Raw genomic sequence first — 22,477 nt, forward strand, 5'->3', positions numbered from 1 at the left:
CAAAACTCCAGTTTGGCTATTCTTACATCTGCAACAGAACCAGGATGCTTTTTTCAATATCTATTTTATTATTGCCCTTTGCCATATCATGAAGTTCTATTTTGTTTTTTGAGCTCATACAGACCTAGGTTAATGTTTTGCTGATCAGTTCTATTTTTTGACTATAGAGTTTTTAAACATTGCAATGGAGATTTCACCTGTAAAAAGTTATAAGGCCTTTACTATAATGTTATGTGTTGTATGTATTATATTATGTGTGCACACTTGTGTTTTGTGTTATATGTTTGAATGTACGTATGTCCATATATCATATATGATGAGCGCTCATGATAAAATGGATCCAAATATTTTTTTCACGTGATTTATATGGTTTAATTTAAATTGGGTAAACAACTGTTGAGGATTGTTTTAATATGTAAACAAAAAAGAAGGTTAACAGATCTGTTTGTTTACTTTCACCTTTCCTTTTCATTATATTTAATAATTCTCTTAAAGATAATGTAAATTGTTAAGAAAATTGTTTTCTTTTAGTGCTTTCTATAATGTTACATAATTTTTTCTTTAGCCATTATTGCCAGAATTCCTATCTTCATCCCAGTGCTGGTGAAGTCAAAGATAAAACCAATCTACAGCTTCTACAATAGCCATCACTGAACTGCTTGCAGAACTTGCCTGGACACATTGTGAGCTCACCTGTATGCATTGTGAACTATCTGTTGGTGCAGCGACTTGTGGTAGTGTTGGGGTATTTTTGCTGATGATGTCACCGGTGGTACAATTTTTCAAAGGAGCCCTCAATTGGCTTAATGTCATGGCATTTTGCATCCTCCTCTACTAGTGATGGTCTAAAATTTGGGGGCCAACAGAGGTGAGGCAAAGAACCTCACCCCCCCACTGGTGCAAAGGCCTATCCACAAGTATAGCTGTATGCTGGACCGGTAGTCAGTGACGGGTATGATCCAATCGCAGTGGTACCAACCTAAGACAGGAGGCTGACGCCTAGAGGTCAGTTCATCTGATGACGGGTAAGGACCATATGTTGAATTGGACTGCCTAACAGACACGGTCCCTAAGCCACATGCTTGTTGTTTAAAGAGAGAGGGGGAGATGTTGAGAGCCACAGCCGAAGGGGCCCCAGCAAACTTCCAGCTGCCAGCAAACTTCCAGCTGCCGGCTGATGATTGGCTCACAGCGGCCCCAGCAACATCTAGCTGATTGGCTCCTCGGCCCCAGCAACATCTAGCTGATTGGCTCCTCGGCCCCAGCAACATCTAGCTGATTGGCTCCTCTGCGGTGATGCTCATTGGGCTGTTTCCCTGCCCTTTCAGACCACGGAGCTGCTCATTGGGGGACTTTTTTGGCTCCGCCCACGTGTCCCAGCCAATCGGCCTCAAGAGCAGGAGGATTGTGGGAGGTGGGGAGAAGCTGGTGTGGGAGAGAGAGGCTTGTGGAAAGCCGGTGGTGGCTGTTGAGGCTCTGAGGGTTTTTCCTGAGAGGCTGTTTTGTTTGGCGTGTGTGGTTCTAAAAATAAAGTTAGTTTCTTTTGACAAGTGGCTCCTGATTCTGCCCAGCCAGACTGCGGCAAGTGTTACCTAGACCCAAAGCATTCTAGCTCCATGGGACAGTACTGCTCCAAATAATGGTTCAAAGGTTTAAGGACACAGTGTTCATGAGAGACTCTAGATTGGAGGAAAAGTTGTGAAGTTGCATGAACAAGTATCTATTTGGCTTTTAAGACATTAAGCATTCTATTAACCCATTTTTAAAAAATTTCAGAATTATAAACACTTAAGCTTGAATTCAAAGTTAAACAAGGCCAGGTTGATGTACAGGATAACTAAGAATTGTGAATTCATCTTATCCTTTAAACCATTGTAAATGGGTTGCCAGGCGTTTTGAACTTTCTGTCCAGAGGACAATTGTGAAAGATACCAGACAGCAAATGTACATCTGGTATTTTGGCTGAAACGATGTGGTAACTTTTACAGTAAATCAAATCTCTTTTTTATCTTGAAGAGTTATTTCTGGATTAGAATATGATTTAATTCAGAATCAAATAAACTAGTCATTGGAGTTGCATGGTATCCTAGGAACTGATTTCTTAGTTTTATTATTATTTTAATTCTTTATAGAAAGTTCATTTTTTTGCTTGATTTCTAATGTTTGGTGATTTTTTTTTTTAATTCTGAAACTGAACACTTAAATTTGAATGTAGCTCCTGGTGAGCATAGATGTTCCTGGATCGTTCCATGAGCACTTTTCTTACCTGAATGGAGCTTCAGCCCTATCCATCTGCATGCAAACTAAGAATGGGTACTGAGAAAACTGCACTGTGGAGATGAATTCCAGGCCAGCCTCTGATTCTGCTCTGGTTTCCAGGCCAGCTTTCACAAAAGAGGAGTCCACTGTGATGTCACCAGTTATTACCACAGCCACCCTAAAGATTGAGAAAAATACATGTTCATACCACAGTTAGTAGAGCTGGACTGATAGTACAAGTTGTCTGAACTTATGACGCTGACAATTGGAAGGAAATACTTAGCAATTGAGAGGTGACCTGAGTGGGCTTGAGTCCTGCTGCTAATCAGGGTCTGTTTGGTGTCAGAGATTAGCCAGGGAAGTTTGCCCTTCTCCTCCCTTCTGTTGTAGACATGGGAACCAAATGTGTACCAGGTCTGACATTGTGTGCTACGGGCATCCCAGGACCAAGAGGAAAACATGCCTAGAACCCAGTCCTCTTAGGAGGTCAGAAACACCTGAACTATCATTTAAAGAAGTATAAAGTCTCCAAGAAAACAACTGGTGTTTATAACAATTTTCTCGTTAACTATGGCTCTGTTGGCTTTGAGGTAGCTCTATAATTCCATTTAATTACTTTCTCCAAAGAGTCTCTAGTGGCCTGAGTCTAGGTTGCCATGATATCTGAAAGAATATTAGTTACAAATAACCATTCCTTCAGTGGGGCATGTGCAAGGCATGCTCCAGGAGGTTAGGTTCAACCATGGTCCTCTAGAGAGAGAGAGAGACAGATTGGACTGGCTGGGGAATGTGGCTTGGACGACAATGAAGAAGATTAAAAAAAAAATCTCCATAGGATGCTTACAACCAGGATCACTAAGTAATTATAGACTTTAAATCAAACTGTGGGTAATTACTCCCATAATCAAATCAGAGGCATATGTCCATACTTTTCTTTTTCAAAGAAAAGAGATTGTCTTAATTTTTTGCTGTGCAAACTAAAATCCCTACTGCTGTGGTTGCCAGCATAAAAGTAGGTCAGTGGTTGTTTTAATCCCTGAATCCCTTACAGAACCTTCTAATGGTCTCTATTTAGCAAAGGCTTAAGAGATATTTTTTAAATGAATGAATAAATGAAAAATGGAGAACTTATTAGTTATGATATGGATGCTGGTAGTTTCTTAGGGATATTGTGTCCTCTTTAAAAATCCAGACTATTTTGTTGCTGTTGTCGATTATTCTCTGCAAAGAATTCTATCCAGTTTAATTTGGAGAAATTTCTATCTAGAAAATACTTTGAAAAGAGAAGATAATTGGTTCAGTAGGAAATCCCAACTTATGCTGCTCTCTGACTGTCAATTCCATTTCTCATTCTTGGGTTTCTTCTAGTAACAGTATGTGTCACCCTCACTTTAAATATGCCACCTAGATTGTTCTCAGTTGCTTCATCCACTGTTTACAATGAATAAAAGTTCAATTTTATCACTAGGTGTGGTGACACATACCTGTAATCCCAGCGGTTAAGGAGGCTGAGGCAGGAGGATCATGAGCTCAAAGCCAGCCTCAGCAAAAGCAAGGCACTTAGCAACTCAGGGAGACCCTGTCTCTAATAACATATAAAAAAGGACTGGGGATTTGGAACAGTGGTCGAGTGCCCCTGAGTTCAATCCCCAGTACCAAAAAAAAAAGAAAAAAGGTTCAATTTTATCATTCTTATCTCATTTCTGCCCCCTTAAATACCCTAAAATATGAAAATAAATTGCATTTCCTCTTCATTTTCTTTAATTTTATGACAAACAAAAGAATAATTATTTTTTTATCATTGGCTCAGAGACATTGTTTTACTTTCAAAGTAAAACATTTTCATTGAATCTCACAGTAGATTAGAAAATCTAAAAGACCTGAGAAAAAGATATGTTGATTAAAAAATTTTAAAAGCTTAAGGACTCCTAACATTTAAAACTTAGATTCTGAATAGAAGAGATTGCCTTTTTATTTTAATTCATTGAAAATAGCAAAAGAGGAAAGGTTTTGGGCTGGGGTTGTAGCTCAGTGGTAGAGCACTTGCCTAGCTCAGATGTGGGTGTGGTCCTCAGCACCACATAAAAATAAATAGATAGATAGATAGATAGATAAATAGACAATAAAGGTTAAATTATTTAAAAGAAAAAAAAGAAGAAAGGTTTTAAAATCCACCAATTGAGTTAAGCTAAAAATTTAATTGAAGTGGCAACCTTATCAGTTACTAAAATGGAATAGAAAGAGAAGAGGAGCCCCCTCTTCTATGGGGCACAATGATGCTGTCTTTAAAACTTGAATGATACTCAGTTGAGTTGTCTTAAGTACTGATCTACTCCTGAAAAGCTATGAACAGAATGACATCTCGTGGTCAATTCTAACTCTATGATTTAGTGATTGCAAACAGAGAGCATGGATTTTGAAAACTCCAAAGGTTGACCAATTCCCAAAACATAAGTCTGTCATTCTTTGTATAGAGTATTAAAAATCTTTTGCTTACCGATTTTTCACTCGGGTTTTAGATTCACGATACCACAGACTAAATTCCATTGCACCTGAAATATCAATAGCTAGACCACCCTGGACCTCTATGTTGGCCTTTAGGCCAGATTGCAACTGAAGCTCCTAGAAGAAGAAGAAGAAGAAAAAAATTTTATATATATATATATATATATATATATATACACACACACACACACACACACATGTGCATACACTTGTATATTAATAGTGATAACAGTAATAAGTACAGTTTAGTCAACCCCCTTTCCCAAAGCACATTCAAGCTCCTGCTGTAGATGATGCCATTGAATCTTTCTCTAGGCTTGGAAACATGTTGGTCTTCGTCTTGATCACCAGGAATAGACTGCTGATTTGCTAAATTAATGAGTCGATTAAAATACTAAAGAAGTGAAGCAGCGAAGCACCAGTTGAGAAGGGTATTTTCCTTCCATCATTGCCTCACTTTGGGCAGTCCAAATGGTTCTCAATATGTGGTCCTCTGAGAAGCAGCATCAACATCACCTGGGAACTTGTTCAAATGCAGATTCTCAAGTCCCTGATACCTACTGAATTAGGAACTCTTGACAGTAAGGCCCAGTCATCTATATTCTAATGGGCCCTTCTGTGATTCTGATATGCCTAAATTTGAGAGCCACTGAACTAGAGAAAATGAAGGCACCTCTATCAGAAATCCAGTTGTGGCTTTTCTTTCTTCATGGTGGTGAGGGATGGACAAGATGACCTACTCCGGTCCTTCAGCACTTCTCTAATTATATGCTGTGTCAAATATAGACAACTTCATCTTTCTGACAAAAGGCAGGATTAAAAAATCCCAGTGCAATATACAAGTTCCAGGAATTGCCTAGATGAAGCTTGGAAAGGAATGCAAGGCAATTTAACTAAGCCTTAATACCTTGCTTTCTGACATTTGAAATGACATTGAATTAACTGCCAAGTCCAATATGAACTCAACAGCATTTTTCAGAGGCACAGTAATCATTTACAAACAGACCATCCTGAGCAATTTCATGGTTGTCTGAAACCCATTGTTTTGTGTAGTTTGCCTGCTTTTAACCTTTAAGTCTCGGATTTTCCAAGTACATTAGGCAGGGTGATGTTGGCTGAAACTTTTTTCAGCTAGATTGGAATCAGATTGCCTATGGGAAGGGTTGAAAGTGATAATGATTCTGGGAAAAAAGCTTGGTCTCCTCAATTTTGATATTCCTCCAAAGATTGTAAGTTCCTGGCAACTTGCAGCATGACTCACTTCTTTATGTAACTGCCTTACTCAGCCCAAACAAGCCATGCATTTGCCAACTACAAATGCCATGATTTCACTTTCTGAAAAGGATCGTGTTGATCTCCCTGAATTTCAAAACGTGTGGCAGAAAAATCTCAGACAAAGAACTTGGTTAATGATCAGATGTCCTGAGAAGGTATGGTAGTAGCATGAAACTGTTTTCATTCGGAAGGGCACTCCTGGATGGAGGCATGAGATTCTCAGTGCCATCTCAGGACACATCAGGAGATATTCCTACAGATACTTAAAACTGTGTTTAGTCTAGAGTTGAAAATGTGGTTGTTGTAGAATACGGGGGATTGTATCATGTACCACAACAAATGAACACATTTATGTCCTGAGAAAACAATGGTCATGCCCAAATTTTAACCTATGAATTACAGGGCCAGGATATCTGAGATCTGCATGTGCACTGTAATTGTGGTTATGTCAAGAAAACTCAATTTGTGCCCTGCCTCAGAAGTATTCCTTTCTTTTCATCTTCTCCTCTCTTCCTAATTCGAAAACCACAATTCTGTTAGTCCTTCCAGCCCAGCGGGGGTCTGTAAAGTGGACCTTGACTTTTTCATTGACCATACATACACTAGGGGGATGTCAAGATGCACCAAGTGCTGTGGACAAGAACATTTTATGGCTATTAGACAATCCACCTTTTGTAAGAAGAGAACATTTACGTTGCAATGTGATTTTGAGGAGTACCTTGGATTTCTAAGAAATTCTTTTTTTTCTCCTCATGCAAGGGGACCATGGAAGAAATCTTATGTGATGTCATAAAGGAATTTTCTTGAATCTCTTCATGAGGGAAGACCATAGATTCCTGTAGAAGAACAAACTACTCTTTCCTTTTTGAAAAGGACTAAACCACATCGTGCAGTAGTTCTCATTTTTGAGGTATAAAATAAGTGAAACTAGTAATTTTTGAGGGCTTACCTTGTGCCCAAAGCGCTACTTTGGTAACTCATTTAATACTAACACCAAGTTTCCATGGTAGGCATTATATTTGAAAGCTGAAAGGACAAATCAGGCCCAGAGGCTACACTTGGAGGCAGAATAAATCCACAGACTGCCTCTAAAGTGGAGATTTTTTCTACTATCATATGTGGCTATCACAAACTCATAACCCTCTTTTTTTTTCTCCTCATGTGCAAGAAATTCTATTCCAAAAATATACTGCCAAAAAGAACGAGCATAAACTAATGTACCTGTTTGACCCAGAGTAGATATTTGTTTTATTTTTTGCCTAGAAACTAGAAGAACACATTACTAGAACTTTGATTTCTAGCTGTGTTTCACATAGACACTGACATTTTGACAACTGATCCCATTGCTTCCATTTATGAAAATGTGTTCTTAGCTAAAGAAGATCCCCTTATTAAACTGACTTTATCAGGACATCCTTTCCGAAGAGTAATCCAATTATCCAGAGAGAGAGAGAGAGAGAGAGGTAGTTCACAGAGTAATTCCATCTGTCCCAGTGGCTGTGACAGGCCACCTATTGCCAACATTTCCTTCAATGTCAGCACTTGACCTAGAGTGGTATGTGCCTATGAAGCGAGGATGACATTACTGGAGTGCTCTACAGAGCCAGGGGACCACAGACAGCTTATTTGTATAATAACTCAGATCTGCCAAACACTCCAGCATGACATATACAGACATTGGTTAGGTTTAATAGCTAGGGGACAATCTTGCTGGAGGCACCCAGACTTAATGAATAGGAAAAATCACATAAGATAGTCTTAATCAGGGCCTGAAGGCAAGTATGGCCCACTGGATGTTTTTGTAAATAAAGTTTTATTGGAACACAGTCCTACTCATTTGTTAATATATTGCTGATGGCTATTTTCACTCTACAACAACAGAGTTGAGTAGCTGCAACAGAAACTGGGTGGGACTTAATGCCTAAAATATTTACTTTCTGCCCTGCGTTTACAGAACAAGTTTGCTGACCCAGAGATAACTTGCATTGAGTTTTATTCTCTAATCTAAATCTTTAGGCACTGTTAATGGTGGTTCTTGAACTGTTGTCCTGTCTTAAATTGTGAACTACTTCCTTGGCACTCTTAGGCTCTGGTTAGAGCTTTCTTCCATTAAAAGTGTGATAGAATTGCGAATGTAAACTTCTGATGTCCTTTGAGAACAGCTTTTCATGGGTGATTAGCTAAAGGGATATCAGAGGCACTGTTGGGCTTCCTCCTTCTCTCCCTTCATGTTAACAGAAACATGGTTTCGTTTAGAGTGTGCCTACCCGATTATAAACTATGTTCACCAGCATCCCTTCTAGCTATAGGCAGCCATGTGACATAGTTTTGGTCAATAGACACTGACATTTTGACAATTGATCCCATTGCTTCCATTTATGAAAATGTGTTCTTAGCTAAAGAAGATCCCCTTATTAAACTGACTTTATCAGGACATCCCAGAAAGGGCTTCCAAAAAAGTTTTCCTTCCTGGAACAAGGAGGCCATGCTGCAGGTGGAACAGCTGTGTTATAATCACCAGGTGACAGGTCTGAGGGTAAAAGCCACATGTAAGGGTGGCTGAGTTGAAGGAAGAGAGCTTGGATTCTGATACTGTAGGTTTTCCATATTAACCCTGGACCTCTTACTTCCAAATATATATTACACAATAAATGTCAAACTATTTTATTAAGCCACTCCAAAATGTGTTTTTTTTGTTTGTTTGTTTTTGTTATATCTGGCTATCCTGAACTGATATCAGGAATAATAAAGATAGAGAATTATATTATTTAGTTTCAACTATTGATGTTTTGGAAGAGTTTCAATAAAGTTTGGTAGCTAAGGTTTGTTCAGCTCTTAAAACCTATTATTTTACGACCAGAATCTAACAAGTAAGAATCCTCAAAGAACAGCAAAGCTGGTAAAATATTTGGATCATCTTTTTAAATGCCCCACTTTATTAGTAGGAAGTCATGATTTAAAGCTACTAAGTAACTGCCCAAGAGCACGCAGCAAGAAAGTAGGGAGTCAAAATTCAAACCTACAAGTCTATAAATTTAAAATTCATTCTCATTATACAGCTTCAATATAATAAGTATTAATCAGAGTGTGCTGTGATTTCCCTTAAGATTCTTATTTAGCCAACATTCCATTTTTTCTTATTGCTTTGCTTAGGTGGGAAATAAAATAAATCCATTAAAGGAAAAATATTAAGCATGAAACATTCAAACTCAGCATTCAGACTAACTGCCTTCTGTTTCTTTGAAAATCCAAGTAAGCAAACCAATCCTATCCCATAGAGGATCTTGGTTACCTCAATCTTACCATAGAGATTATAGTGTTATTGGACTTTGGCTCAGTAATGTAAGATTCAGGATCAAGGACAGTTGAAAATTATTCTAGACTGCGCTTCAAGCGAGTGAAATACTCCTTCTTATTCTCTAAGAACAAACAGCCCTTCCAACATTCTATGATCACGAGAATTTGGGGCAAAGAGTCTCTGTGAAACTTGTGGCTAGCATCAGTGGTTGCTTGTGCCTCTATTAATTTGGCAGGATCAAAATGATGCTCTCCTTGGATCTTCATCATTGTTATCATTATGAACATTATTGGTAACTTATGAAGCCATGTGGTTCAGCAACTAAGGATAAACACCCAGACTGCCATGCCCAGGTAAGCCCAACCAGGAGACAATGCCATCCCTGCTCTGCTACATCCTAGGGATTCTCCATAATCTTATTTCTGTTAGCATCTGTATTTTTCATTTATCTCAAAAGTAAAGAGATCCCTTAATCAGCTAACAAGTGCAAAAGAAAATAGCAAAGGAGAAAAGGCGATAATATCAAGAGATTCAAATGCTTAGAAGGTGAGCTCCAAGATGGACAGAACTTGTCCTTGTATCCTCCAGGCACACAGCACATTCAAAATGTGCCTGGCAATTTAAGAGACTGAATAAATACGTGCAGACTTGAATTACCTGAGAGTGATCTACTAGCAGAATAAGTCCTTTCACCACACTGACAGGGTCACTAGATGCTGACAGCATTTTGGACATCAGATCGCTGTATCCATTGAAAAAAGTGACAGGTCTGAGCTGAACATCGAAAAGAATGGCTGACATGCCTGCGAAGGAGTCCAGATTCTCCTCCCCCTCATCAGGAGTGGCTGCAATTAAGCCTTCCAGCCCTTGAGCTTCGAGGACCACCTAGGGAAAAATGGATACAACATTCATGACACGCCTGCTCCGTAAGTAATGGTGAGGCTTCTGAGCTGAGCTAGAACTTTTCTGGGGGTCAAAACCTCAAATGTCTGCAGTAGGTAGGCAAAAACAAAACTAAAGTAAAATAAAACCTCTATGCCCCAATATAAGGCAAATTAGTCTCTTCCATGTTAATCGTCACAACCGTTTTTTAAAGTGTAGATGATTTTACCCATTTTGTAAGTGAAGCAAAACAAAACAAACAAACAAAAAAAAAGGATCAAATTATCTCAGTAGATGGTAGAGATGGTAGAGGGAAGATTCAAACTTCTGTTGGGAGACTGCAAACACTATAAGTTTTCTTTTTCTTTCTTTGTTTCTTTTTTTTTTTTTTTCGGTATTGAGGATTAAACCAGGTCTACTTTATGACTGAGCCACACCCCCAACCCTCCCTCCCTTCCTCCCTTCCTTCCTTCCTTCCTTCCTTCCTTTCCTTCTTTCTTTCCTTCTTTCCTTCTCTCTTTCTTTCTCTCTCTCTTTCTTTCTTTCTTTCTTTCTTTCCTGGGGATTGAACCCAGAGCCTATGCATGCAAGGCAAACTATACCAATTGAGCTAAATTTACAGCCCTTTTTAAATTTTTTTAATTTTTTTTTATTTTGAGAGAGGGTCTTGCTAAGTTGCTGAGGCTGGTCTCGAACTTGCAATCCTTCTGCCTCAGCCTCCTAAATTGCTAGGATTACAGGAATATGTGTGCCACTGTGCCTGTCATGAGCTTTCCATTTTATGGTGTCATCCTAGAGGTGCTTGGTCTCCCCAGGACTGTTACATATACATAACGAATCACCTATCTTGGAGAGCTCGGAAAGGTATTGGCACAGTTGTCCCAAGGTTGCTGCCACGAGAGGCCTGCACTCTCCAAGCCATGACTCATACATGTCCATGTCACACTTTTCTCCCTTGCCAAAAATTAAAACACATTTTTAAAAAGATGACAAATACCATGAGAAGGTTCACAACCTAATTTCTACCACACAAGAATTTTACACATTTTCTGTCCTTCCTACCCAGCCCCAAACTACTGGGTGCTTGACATTTCTGAGTGCATATCAGAAAACAGATGGTGAGTCTTCTGGAGAGAAGGGCATGGTATTCTAACTACAGTACTATTAAAGAGTGAGGCAATTAACTTTGAGGGGGGCTCACATTTTTGTGGCCCTGGATCACTTCTAAAGCTTAACTGACTTCAATTTAGAAGGTTATAATGTGATACTCATAAAAACTAAAAAAGAAGGTATATTTCATAATAAGGAAGGTTTTATAAGTCATCACCAAATCTTGGATAAAACCAACAGAAGGAAAGTTGCCAGCCAGTTGTCGAATGCTTACATTTTTTTAATTTATTTTTTCTTCTGGCTGTATTGAAGAGATACAGATGGACTCTAAGTGAGAGTCATATTTTATTATATAGTTTCATTTATGTTGAATCAATCAATCAAAAAGGCAAATATATTACAGAATTAAATACTTGAGAGGGTCCAAAGAAATATATTTATGAATACAAATAAAATTTTATAAAAAAGTTTAAGTGAAGAATACAGACACAATTTCAATTTTGTGAACCGTATACCTTTGAAAAGACAAATGGATGTGATGATTGGCTCACAGCGGCCCTAGATGTTTGCCTGTAATTCCAGCCTGGATGTCTGGCGAGTTGTGTGTATCAGTTACTTAGGTTCCAGGTACATATCTGAAACTCCCTCTATGTCTACAAACCTATCCAACCTTTGCAGATGATGGAATCATGGCAACATGTGACAAAAGCCATCATCAACTTACACATTCTATAGGGCTGCCATCAGGATATTTTATTTTACTATTTTTTTTACACACTTTATTAAGCACAATCCATGGAAAATGAGTTACCTGGCTACTGTGAAGATCACTCTTCCCAATGTACTGAAAGATGTTCAGGTTACTTCTCCTTAGAATGCCAGAACCGGAGTAAAGAATGTCAAGGCTGTAGGTAGATGCCGCACGGGGACTACCTAAGGACAAAGCAACCATGCATCTTAGCAACAATGCCAGCAATGCCAACCTGGGGATGGGCATGGAGGAGAACCCCTTTTTTGGGTTACGTACGTTCTATGTAGCCTGTATAGGCAGAAGAGGATCCACTCTTGGAGAAACGGTCATAATTGTGAGTGCCCATCTCCTTGAGAACTCGACGGACCATTTTGCTGCAACGTGTAAGAAGAAAAAGCTGCAAATTCATTGTAATGGCTGTTTCCCAAGTCAAATTAGGAAAGAAAGAAAATCCTTAGAGGGAAAAAGGAGGGGGCTGAATTTTTCCTTATGCCACTCCAAGACTGGGCGAGATGCCAGCTGGACATCAGCATCAAGATTAGGGCTTTCCCCTTCATTACTCAGATATCTGAAAATTTCATTTGGTATTAAAATGACAGCAGGGCAAGGCTTCCAGCTATGATGTGGCTTCAGCTGACAGTGGATATGGAGTGAAAAAACACGTGCTATTTGAGTCATCACCGTTCTGCTGTTAAATTGTCCATAAGTTTAGGAAAACTGTACCAAACTAAGATTAGCTGCACATTATGTCTTTAACATTTTTCTTTAATGTTATCATTGTCTAATGACATATAACAGCAAGTTTCCAGGATTTCTTCTATATCTGGGTAGTGTTCAGTTACAGACACAGCTCAATAAAACCCATAAAGGAACCGTGGTCTCCAAGTCTTCCTTCTTATTCCATGCCTCTGTCTTTTCTATGTAATTAGTATTGAGATGTTTTCTTTTTTTTTTAACCATGTAACACTAATAATATCAGCAATAATAAAATTACAATATGGTAAAATCAAAATAATCAACCAAAGCAAACTGGACCTAGACCTGAGGTAGAAAATTTTTAAGAGGGGAAAAGGGCAACTTTATATGCCTTTGGGGGGTCATAATAGATGCCCCTAAAATGTAAAGGGTATTCATGTGGCTGAATGATTGATTATACATGATTTGCTTAACTCCAGAGATAAAACCAGGGCCAATGGGAAGACTTCAGTTCAGACAAAGCCATGGGCAGAGTCGAAGAATGAAATAGGTTTCCTCAGAGGTGATGAGTTTCTTGGCCACCAGAGAGGAGCAGTTGAAGTCTGAACACCACAGATCCCTACACTGCAAAGAGACACCAAGCAAGGTGGCCTTTAATGTCCTTCTTGGTCCTAAGAATCCGACCCACAATGTTTGTGATTGCTTCATGCCATTTCCTAGGCTGAGCTCTTCCCCATCTTTTTCTATATTCTGATTGCCTCCTCTTTTCCATCCCTAAATTATTAGACTCCCAAGACATAGTCAGCAAACACACCTGAGACCTCCACCACAAAGCCTCATAAAAGCAACAAGGGAGTAGAAAGAGAATCAAATCCCCGTTCACTTGGAAATACATGGCTGCCCATAGTCTTGGCTTCCTCCCTGGCTGCCTCCCACCTCCCTCTCCTGCTCACTGGCTCCTTTCCTTTCCCGTTGTCTTGCTCTTCTCTCGGGTCTTCTCACCTCCCCTGTTTCTTGTACTTTCTCTCTTCTTGTTTTTTCTTTCAATCTTTTACTTTCTTCTTGTTAAATTTCTTTTTCTTTATTTCCCACCCTCCCCCATCTGTTTTCCTCTCCTTGGGGGACTCTTAAAGTTCGTTCTTTCTTGGGGGTGCTATTCTGCGGGGACCTCAGGGCAAATGGGAATTCCTTCTCTGGACCTCTGATTCCAGTGAGAAGGAGCTTCAGGGGAGTCACCCTGAAGAGTGGCATGGATAAATTTGGGAAGAAAGACTTGGGGACTGGAAGGAGGTGAATCTGGCAAGAGTAACTGAAAGCAGTGAGGTCTGCTGATTCAGACCTTGAATGGACCAAAAATGCAGGCCATGCCTAAAGTTTTAAACTTTAATGGCAATTAAATTGGCAATTCATTGGAACTATGATAAATGAGGATTCAAAGATTTCTCACATTCAGAAAATTAAGATGAATGATAATTTGGTGAGAACTTAACACCATTTTGCTGTACTACATATAAAAAGAGTCCTGCAATTAGGCTTTAAAACATTACTAACATATGGCAACATGTAGTTATTAACAGCCTGAACAGGATAACCAAAGTCAGACTCAGAGCTCCCAATCATAAACAGCCAATATGAAGCTATTTTAACTGGCTCACTTTTACACAGCCCTCTTTGGGCAAATGTGGCTCCCTTTGGTTTTATGCAATAGAACACAATTATTATTAGCCACATGGTACCATATCACTGTGTAAATAAACTTAAGCACAGAGACATGCAATGGGTCATACCTTGCAGGCATTTCAAACCGCAGAATGTCTTGAATAATGGACAGCATGTATTTATTCATTTCTTTGGGAAGTTCCCCGATAGACAGCAGGATGTTTTTTACCTCCATGTAAGAGGGGTTGTTTTTTAAAATGACAGTAGCTGCAGTCGTGCGCACAGTCTTTTCATGGACTTTGCGATTCTGGTGGTATATCCTGTTCAAGGTCTTCTTCACCTGCTCATAAGATAGTCAAAATTAGTGGCACACCCAGACTTTTAAAATTGATATTGTAGCAGGGACAGTGAGTAAATGCATGCATTACTACATTTCCCAGGTTCCTTCATCATTAGGTTGGAGCTATACAATCAGTTCCAGCTAATAGGCCATGACACAATCAATATGAATCACTTCCAAGCTAAGGCAATGCCTTCTCCATCTTTTCCTTCCATGACTGAAGTGAACTGATGGCCACATATTTACCCATATCAGACATACCACGAGAAATAAACTTTTGTTAAGCTTCTGAGATTTTGAGGTTCATTCCTTATACAGCATAACTTGGTACCTCCTAATATAACTTTTATGAATACTACTGTCGTGTGGCAATGGGGATTTGGGGAGAGATGGCTGTATGAATGGATATTTCCTCACAGTGAAATATCTCAGAATCTTCTTTTTTAAATTACTAGATATAAAACATATATATATATATATATATATATATTAGAGCAATATTAGGTTCACAGAAAAATTGAGTAGGTAATAGACAGAGTTTTAATATATCCCGCACTCCCGTACATGCACAGTCTCCCAGTCTGTGCATATCCTGCAGCACAGTTGCTATAATTTGAATGTGGCTTGAATGTGTCACCCAAGACTTGTGTGCTAGAAGCTTGGACCCCATGAGGTTGTGTTGAGGTGGTGGAATCCTTGAGAAGCAGGGCTTAGTGGATGGTAATTAGGTATGGGAGATTCGACCTCAAGAGGAATTGATGCAGTTTTATAAGACTGGCTTAATTCCTCCAATAACAGGTTATTACAAGGGATCCTGGCATGTCCCCTGAATCTTTATTCCATATGTGCCACTGACCACTCTTGCATGCACTTCTGCCATTGTGATGCTATTGGCCATAAGCTCTTAGCAGAGCTGAGAAGATGTCAGCACCATGTTCTTGAACCTTCAGAAATGTGAGCTAATTAAGTTTCTTTTCTTTATAAAACACTTGACAATTCTTTTGGTATAGCAATAGAAATGGACTAAGACAACCGTGGTACATCTGTTACATTCGATGAACCTGCTTGACATATCATTATCAATCGTAGGGTACATTATGGCCTTTTTTTCCCTAAATAATATTTAAATCAATGCAAATGTGTCATAATAATTGTATGCTGTGTCAACAAGTAATTTTATTGGTTACAACATTGTCTATAAGAAGATATGGTATGTGAAGTTCTTTACTAGACATTTATAAATGTTTCTTTCAATTCTGCTTCCCTCTGTCTTTTCCTATTTCCCTCAAACCATGGCCTTGCTCTCAGGCATCTGGAAGTTAAATAACTCATCCAAGAACAAACAACTAGGAAAGAATAGTGCCAGAATTTACACCTAGGTCGTCTTTCTCAAAAGCCTGTGCCCTAACCATCATGCTTCATTGCCAACCATATTTGACACAAAACTGGGAAGGGTGCTTAACTGCAAAATGGAAATATCATTCTCAGCGTTAGACACTACTCAAGTAAGTTTATATTAATGTTAGAAACATTCTCTGTCCAACAAAATTTTAAGTTAGGTGACTGCTAAAAATGTAGTTATATGAACAAAGGAGGCCGTGCTTAAGCCACGATATTTTAGTGTTGAAAATTTTTACAACATCTTAAAATTTCTAAGAGGAAGTAAATTTCTGAAAATAATTTTTGTCTTAAAATAAGAGGGTATGCTTCAATATTTATGCTTCAGGATATAGAACATTATCTATTCAAAATGTGAGGCTGCTTTAGAATAGCCTTAAATGCAACTTTGGAGTTATTTCTAAGCAGAAGAGAGAGGCCACTTGGGGGAAAAAATAGAGTTACTTGAGAGGAGTTTGCATTTGACTCATGTTCAGATGTGCTTTTCCCCTTCTGTTCACGTTGCAAATATTCTTGGAGGTCTCACCTCATCTGTTATGAAAGGGACATCATATCTCTGGAGAGTGGTGGTGGCGAGGTGGCTGATGGGCCCTTCTCCTGCCTCCGCGTACTTCAGAAGGAGCGGGATACCTTCTGGAAGCAGGGCGTTCTTCAGGGCCAGCAGGTACATCATAGTGTCCTCCTTTTTCTCTGGTTTTTCAAGTCCTCCCAGGATTAACTTCTTGGCTTCAACTACTGCCTAAAAATGTCACACACTTTAGACATATTCATGACTATACATAAAACAAAACTTGGGCAAGAAAACAACCTAAAGTTTCCAAAATGTTTGCACTGTTGGTGCCTGAGACATATCATGAAAGGAAGCAAGTTGAGCTTCATAAAGGTGTTTTTGTGTGTGTGTGTGTGTGAGATATATATATATATATATAGTAATTGGCTGACTTAGTTTTGAATCTATTCTGAATGTAGAAAGCCATTTTAATTCCCTTGCAATTGATTATTTAAATAACTTTCCATTTATTGAATTTCTAAAACAAAAATTAAATGGAGCCTGAATGTTACCACACACATTTTCTTAAGAAACAAATTGAGTGAAAGTGATTAGAGCTTGCTTGACACATAAGGCCTGCTTCTAAATGTTTTAGAAGTGTTTGTTCTCACCTGAAGCCCAAGTTAATTAATGCTGCTAAACAATTCAAAAACATTCTTAAATGCCTTCTATGTGGCAAGTACTTTGTAGGTACTTCTCAAATATGTTCTGCAATTACAAAAGGACTTTTTTTTTTTTCCTGGCCTGGGGGGGCGGGAACACCTCTGGGGACAAGCTAATAGTTTGATGGAAAGGCAAATTAGAAATAGGAGCATCTGAGTTCTGGTCTTATATTTGCCACTACATGTTTTCTGGGCTTTTGTTTCATCATAAAGATTCTTAACACCCAATTCATCTACAGGATTTGTGAACTTTGAAATAAGGCCACAGGTGTACACACACACACACACACACACACACACAGGAGGAAGGGGAAGAAATCCCTAAACAGAAAGAGACATAACACCTGGGGGTGTAGCTCAGTTGGTAGAGTGCAGAGTGCTTGCCTCCCATGCACAAGGCTCTGGGTTCAATCCCCAGCACCACAAAAACAAAACAACAAAGAAGGAGACATAATAAATTTCACACATACCTAATTCAAGAAGTGACATTTTTCAAGTCTTAGATTTGTTTAAAAAAATCATGCTTGATAATGTATTTTGTTTGTGAGGCTATGGGGAAATAGGCATTCTTGTGTATTGTTAGTGGAAGCATAATTCATATGAAGATAAACGGAATTGACAAAACTAACAAAATTCCATTTTGATTCACAGCTCTTTCCCTGGTGCTACACCCCCAACAATAAAACCAAAGTGCCTATAAAATTATTCATTTCATTATTAGGTGAATTTGCAAAAATAGTGGAAACAACTGGCATGATTGCATATAGGAGGCATTGAATAAACTATGGTCCAATGGCACAATAGAGTACTAATCGGGGACAACAAAGGTCTCTGTTACCAGACCAGTATGGAGTGATTTCCACAATATATTATTAAGTGGAAAAAGTAAGATACAGAAGAGGATATGTAGAATGGTATATTTTGTACAAGAAAAAAGAAATAGGAATGTGTGTGTATGTTTTTTTGTGTGTGGACTTCTGCTTGCTGTTGTGAAAAGAAATACAGAAAGAAGATACCAAAAATTAATGATAATGCTTAGCTACAGGAGGTAGGTCACAATAGGTGGGAGGGATATCCTTTTTGAGGATATTTTAAAAATAGTTTTGGCTTTTGAATAGTATTAACATTTTATATACTCAAGAAGCAAAATTAAGTCAACAAGGATGAAAAATTACTAAAATCCAATTCAAACATAAATTAACCTAAATGTATATCAAATTGATAATAGAACTCAACAGAGGAAGACAATAAAGAATTTATCCAAGCAACTGTTGAGCATAGGATTCAGACTGTGTACCTTCGATGGAAAATATCCTGGGGGGGGGGGAACTGTAATGAAGTCTTGAACTGAAATGAAGTTTGTTTTTGTAGTAACATCGGTGTAGCAATTTCAAAACTATTTTGTGTGAATCTTAGAAATGAGCAGATGAACAAATAAATTTTGGGTTCTCAAAAACCCAGGATTCTTGTTCTGGGAGACAAAAGGTAAAATTATGGAATGGAGGAAGGAGAGAAAGAACCTTGGATGTTCAATTAGAATTAGAAATATAGGTATGAACTCATCCTTTAATAAATTATATGTATCTTGTCCAACAGAAGAGCCTAGATGAAATGACACTCAAGTAGTAGTAAGTAAAAATATTTTGGAGAAAAATGTAAAATGTCTACAATGTACTCTCAGATGGTTCAATTAAAATAAAACAGAATGAGTTAACGTAAATATGTCAATATTTCAAAAATTGGAAAATCTAAATGAAGAGGATATACATATTCATAAAATTGTACTATTCTTAGAACTTTTCTATAAGTTTTTTTTTTTCAAATACAAATTTTTTGGGAAAATGAAATTAGGATGCTGTAAAGTCAAAATGTAAACAAACAAACAAACAAAAAATAGAAAAAGACATCATGGAGTTTAGTCCTGATTGTGAACTTGTTTAGCTACCATTCAGACTGATGCTGGGCAGAAAATTTCATGCTAATAAATACTGAGAAGGCATAGCACTGGATGGAATCACAGGTACCTTTTGGGTAGCATAAGTATTGCATGCCCAGCAAATACCTTATATTTGTGTTAAGGATACATCGTTTCCTTTCACATGTCTTTGATTTGGCCAAAAGGTAGATGAAAGTTCCATAGCAGAAAATTGAAAAGAAAATGTGAACATTAACTACAGTCCATTTGGTGGCCAAATCTCATTATCTGAACAATGCTTAAAATAAAGTGGCTCAAAAACATTAACAAGATTGAATGACAGCGATAGAGGATAATTTGTAGCTACTTACAAGGTGATTTTAAAAATGTGAAAAGAGCCAAGCTGTCCCATTATCAGAAGAACTTTGATCACTAACTCAGTTTCCTTTTCATGCCACATGCCTTGGTAATCCCTTTTTCTCCCAGGGTTTCAACCACCCTCTATCTCTAGCTCTAACTTCTCTCCTGTTCTGTGATTCTGACCATCTGCCTGTTGAACAACTCAACCTGGTGACCCAAAGGATTTCAAACTTAATACGGTGAAAAAAAAAATTAATAGCTCCACCTTACTCTCACCATTAAATTAGGCTCTGGAAACCTTGATTAAGTGGTAGGCACTGCCGTACTCTGGTATTCTAACCTGGAAGCTTTGGAGTCACCTAGATTCTTACCTCTGTTTCATTCCCTGCATCTCATCAATCACTAAACACTATTGAATCTACTTCCTAAATGGCTCTTGAATCTGTCTCCTCTCTCTCCTTTGACCCTACATTAATTTAAAACTATTAATTCTTGCCAAAATCATTGCAAAATGTTTCTAGTCAGATCTTACTGACTAATCCAGCCAATACTCAGTTCATATATCATCTGGCTTCTTCCAAAATAAAATTTTAAAAATGAGTGTGTCATTCACCCACCTAAAAACTTCACCAGACCTCCTTGTTCTATAGAATGGAGGTGAGGCTCCTTAGCTCGTTATTCGCAAAGATCTGTTTACCTTTCTTCTCACTTCCCCTCTTTCTGATATCTTCACCTCACCTTCTAGTGGGCAGGCATATATATTTTATGTTTCAGTGCCACAAAATTTCTCATTGTTCCCAAGCATACTGGGTCCACTTCAGGACTTTTCATACAAAATTATGCTACTTGTAGAATGTCCTTTATTCCATATTATGATTTCTTCACCTAAAAACTTCTTCTAGACTAAGCTCAAATACTATTTTGGGGAAACTTTTCCCTAACACCCTCAAACAGCAAAGTCACTGTGGCTTCTGTGTTCTCACTGTCACTTTGTTTGTTTTAATATTATATTAGTCCCTCAGTATGCATGAGGGATTGATTACAGGACACCCTGGGGATAACAAAACATACAAATTCTTGTAAAGAATGGTAAAGATGGTACTTTCATATAACCTGCACACATAGCCCTGTGTACTTTAAATCATCTCTAGATTTAAAAAAAAATAATTTGAAGGTTGATTTGTTTATTTTTGTGGTTCTAAGGAGAGAACATAGGGTCCCATGCATGCTAGGCAAGTCCTCTACTGCTGAGCCATGCCCCCAACCCCTAAATCATCTCTGGATTACCTGAAATACCTAATATAATGTAAATGTTACACTTTTTAGAGAATAATAACAAGAAGGAATAATCTGTTCATGACAAATACACATGTGATTTTTTTTTCCCCAATAGTTCAATCTATGATTGTTTGAATCCTGGATGGGGGACACACAGATACAGAGGGCCAACTGCACTTGCCTGTTTGCATTTGATAAATAGACAAAGAGTTTTTTGAGGATGGTAGAATGTTTTATATATCTTTATATTAAAGGATTAACATTATGCCTAATACAGAGTAGATGCTCATTAAATACAGCTAACTGTTGTTTTTCTCTGTGGATTTTGTATTTTGACAAGATATTTAATACATGAATTTCTGAAGCAGATAAGCTACTCAAGTAACTGTGGAAACTGAAAAACATAAAAATTCATAGTTCTCTACTGTCATACAATAATACCAATTTTGATTTCTGCCAGAACTGATATTCAAATATTTTTAATGACCATCTTTTTAGTTATCTTCTTTTTGTACAATCTATTTAGGAGTTGCTTCTTATGAAATGATTTGGTTTCAAAAACATTCTCAAAAATGCAAATCAAAACTACTCTAAGATTTCATCTCACTCCAGTCAGAATGGCAGTTATCAAGAATACAAGCAATAACAAGTGTTAGCAAGGAAGAGGGGAAAAAAGCACATTCACACATTGCTGATGGGACCGCAAATTGGTGCAACCACTATGGAAAGCAGTATGGAGATACTTCAGAAAACTTAGAATGAATCCACTATTTGACCCAGCTATCCCACTCCCAATTTATACCCAAATGACTTAAAATCAGCACACTACAGTGATGCAGCCACATCAATGTTTATAGCAGCTAAATTCACAATAGCTAAACCATGGAACCAAACTAGGTGCTCTTCAACAGATTAATGCATAAAGAAAATGTGGTACATATACAAAATGGAATATTACAAAGCCTTAAAGAAGAATAAAATTATGCATTTGCATGTAAATGGATGGAACTATAGAATATCATGCTAAGTGAAATAAACCAGTCCCCCAAACAAAAAGCCAAAAGTTTTCTCTGATAAGCAGATGCTGATCCATAGCGGGCAGGGAGGATAGGAAAGAATGAAGGAACTTTGGTTTGTGTTGAGGGGAGCAAGGGGAGGGGTGGGATTGTGGGGATGGGAAGAACAGTAGAAAGAGATAGACATTATTACCCTATATACATGTATGATTACACTACCGGAGTGACTCTGAACCATGTACAGCCAGAGGAATGAGAAGTTGTGTGCTCCACTTGTGAACTATATGTCAAAATGCATTCTACTGTAAAATAAACAAACAAACAAAAACCTCATTTTCAATATTGTTTTAAATAGAAAGCATTTAGGAAGCAAAATAATGCAACTATGCCTTCCTGTGGCAGAACAGGAAGCTGGCAATATAATAAATATGAACAGAGAAAATGCTTTATTTGCATTATAGAAAAGTAGGGTGTGTTTGATTTTAATCTATGTAGAATTTCCATTTTTGGTTATGCTTACAAA

The 22,477-nt window shown here is 38.0% G+C and overlaps 1 protein-coding gene across 1 annotated transcript in view; it reads right to left on the reverse strand.

Moving 5' to 3' along the window:
- Mttp (microsomal triglyceride transfer protein) overlaps positions 1–22,477 on the reverse strand; it is a 51,726-nt gene that overhangs the window by 2,695 nt on the left and 26,554 nt on the right. Inside the window, exons 11-17 of the mRNA XM_046459096.2 lie at positions 16,700–16,912; positions 14,564–14,775; positions 12,357–12,454; positions 12,141–12,262; positions 9,995–10,222; positions 4,757–4,881; positions 2,267–2,437 (exon numbers count right to left, since the gene is read on the reverse strand). Coding sequence (XP_046315052.1) covers positions 2,267–2,437; positions 4,757–4,881; positions 9,995–10,222; positions 12,141–12,262; positions 12,357–12,454; positions 14,564–14,775; positions 16,700–16,912 — 1,169 coding nt within the window. The remainder of the gene's footprint in view (positions 1–2,266; positions 2,438–4,756; positions 4,882–9,994; positions 10,223–12,140; positions 12,263–12,356; positions 12,455–14,563; positions 14,776–16,699; positions 16,913–22,477) is intronic.

The sequence above is a fragment of the Marmota monax genome, unplaced genomic scaffold (genome assembly GCF_021218885.2).
Source record: "Marmota monax isolate L192 unplaced genomic scaffold, Marmota_monax_Labrador192_F-V1.1 WCK01_AAM20220418_F8-fsc00002, whole genome shotgun sequence".
NCBI classification, from domain to species: Eukaryota; Metazoa; Chordata; class Mammalia; order Rodentia; family Sciuridae; genus Marmota; species Marmota monax.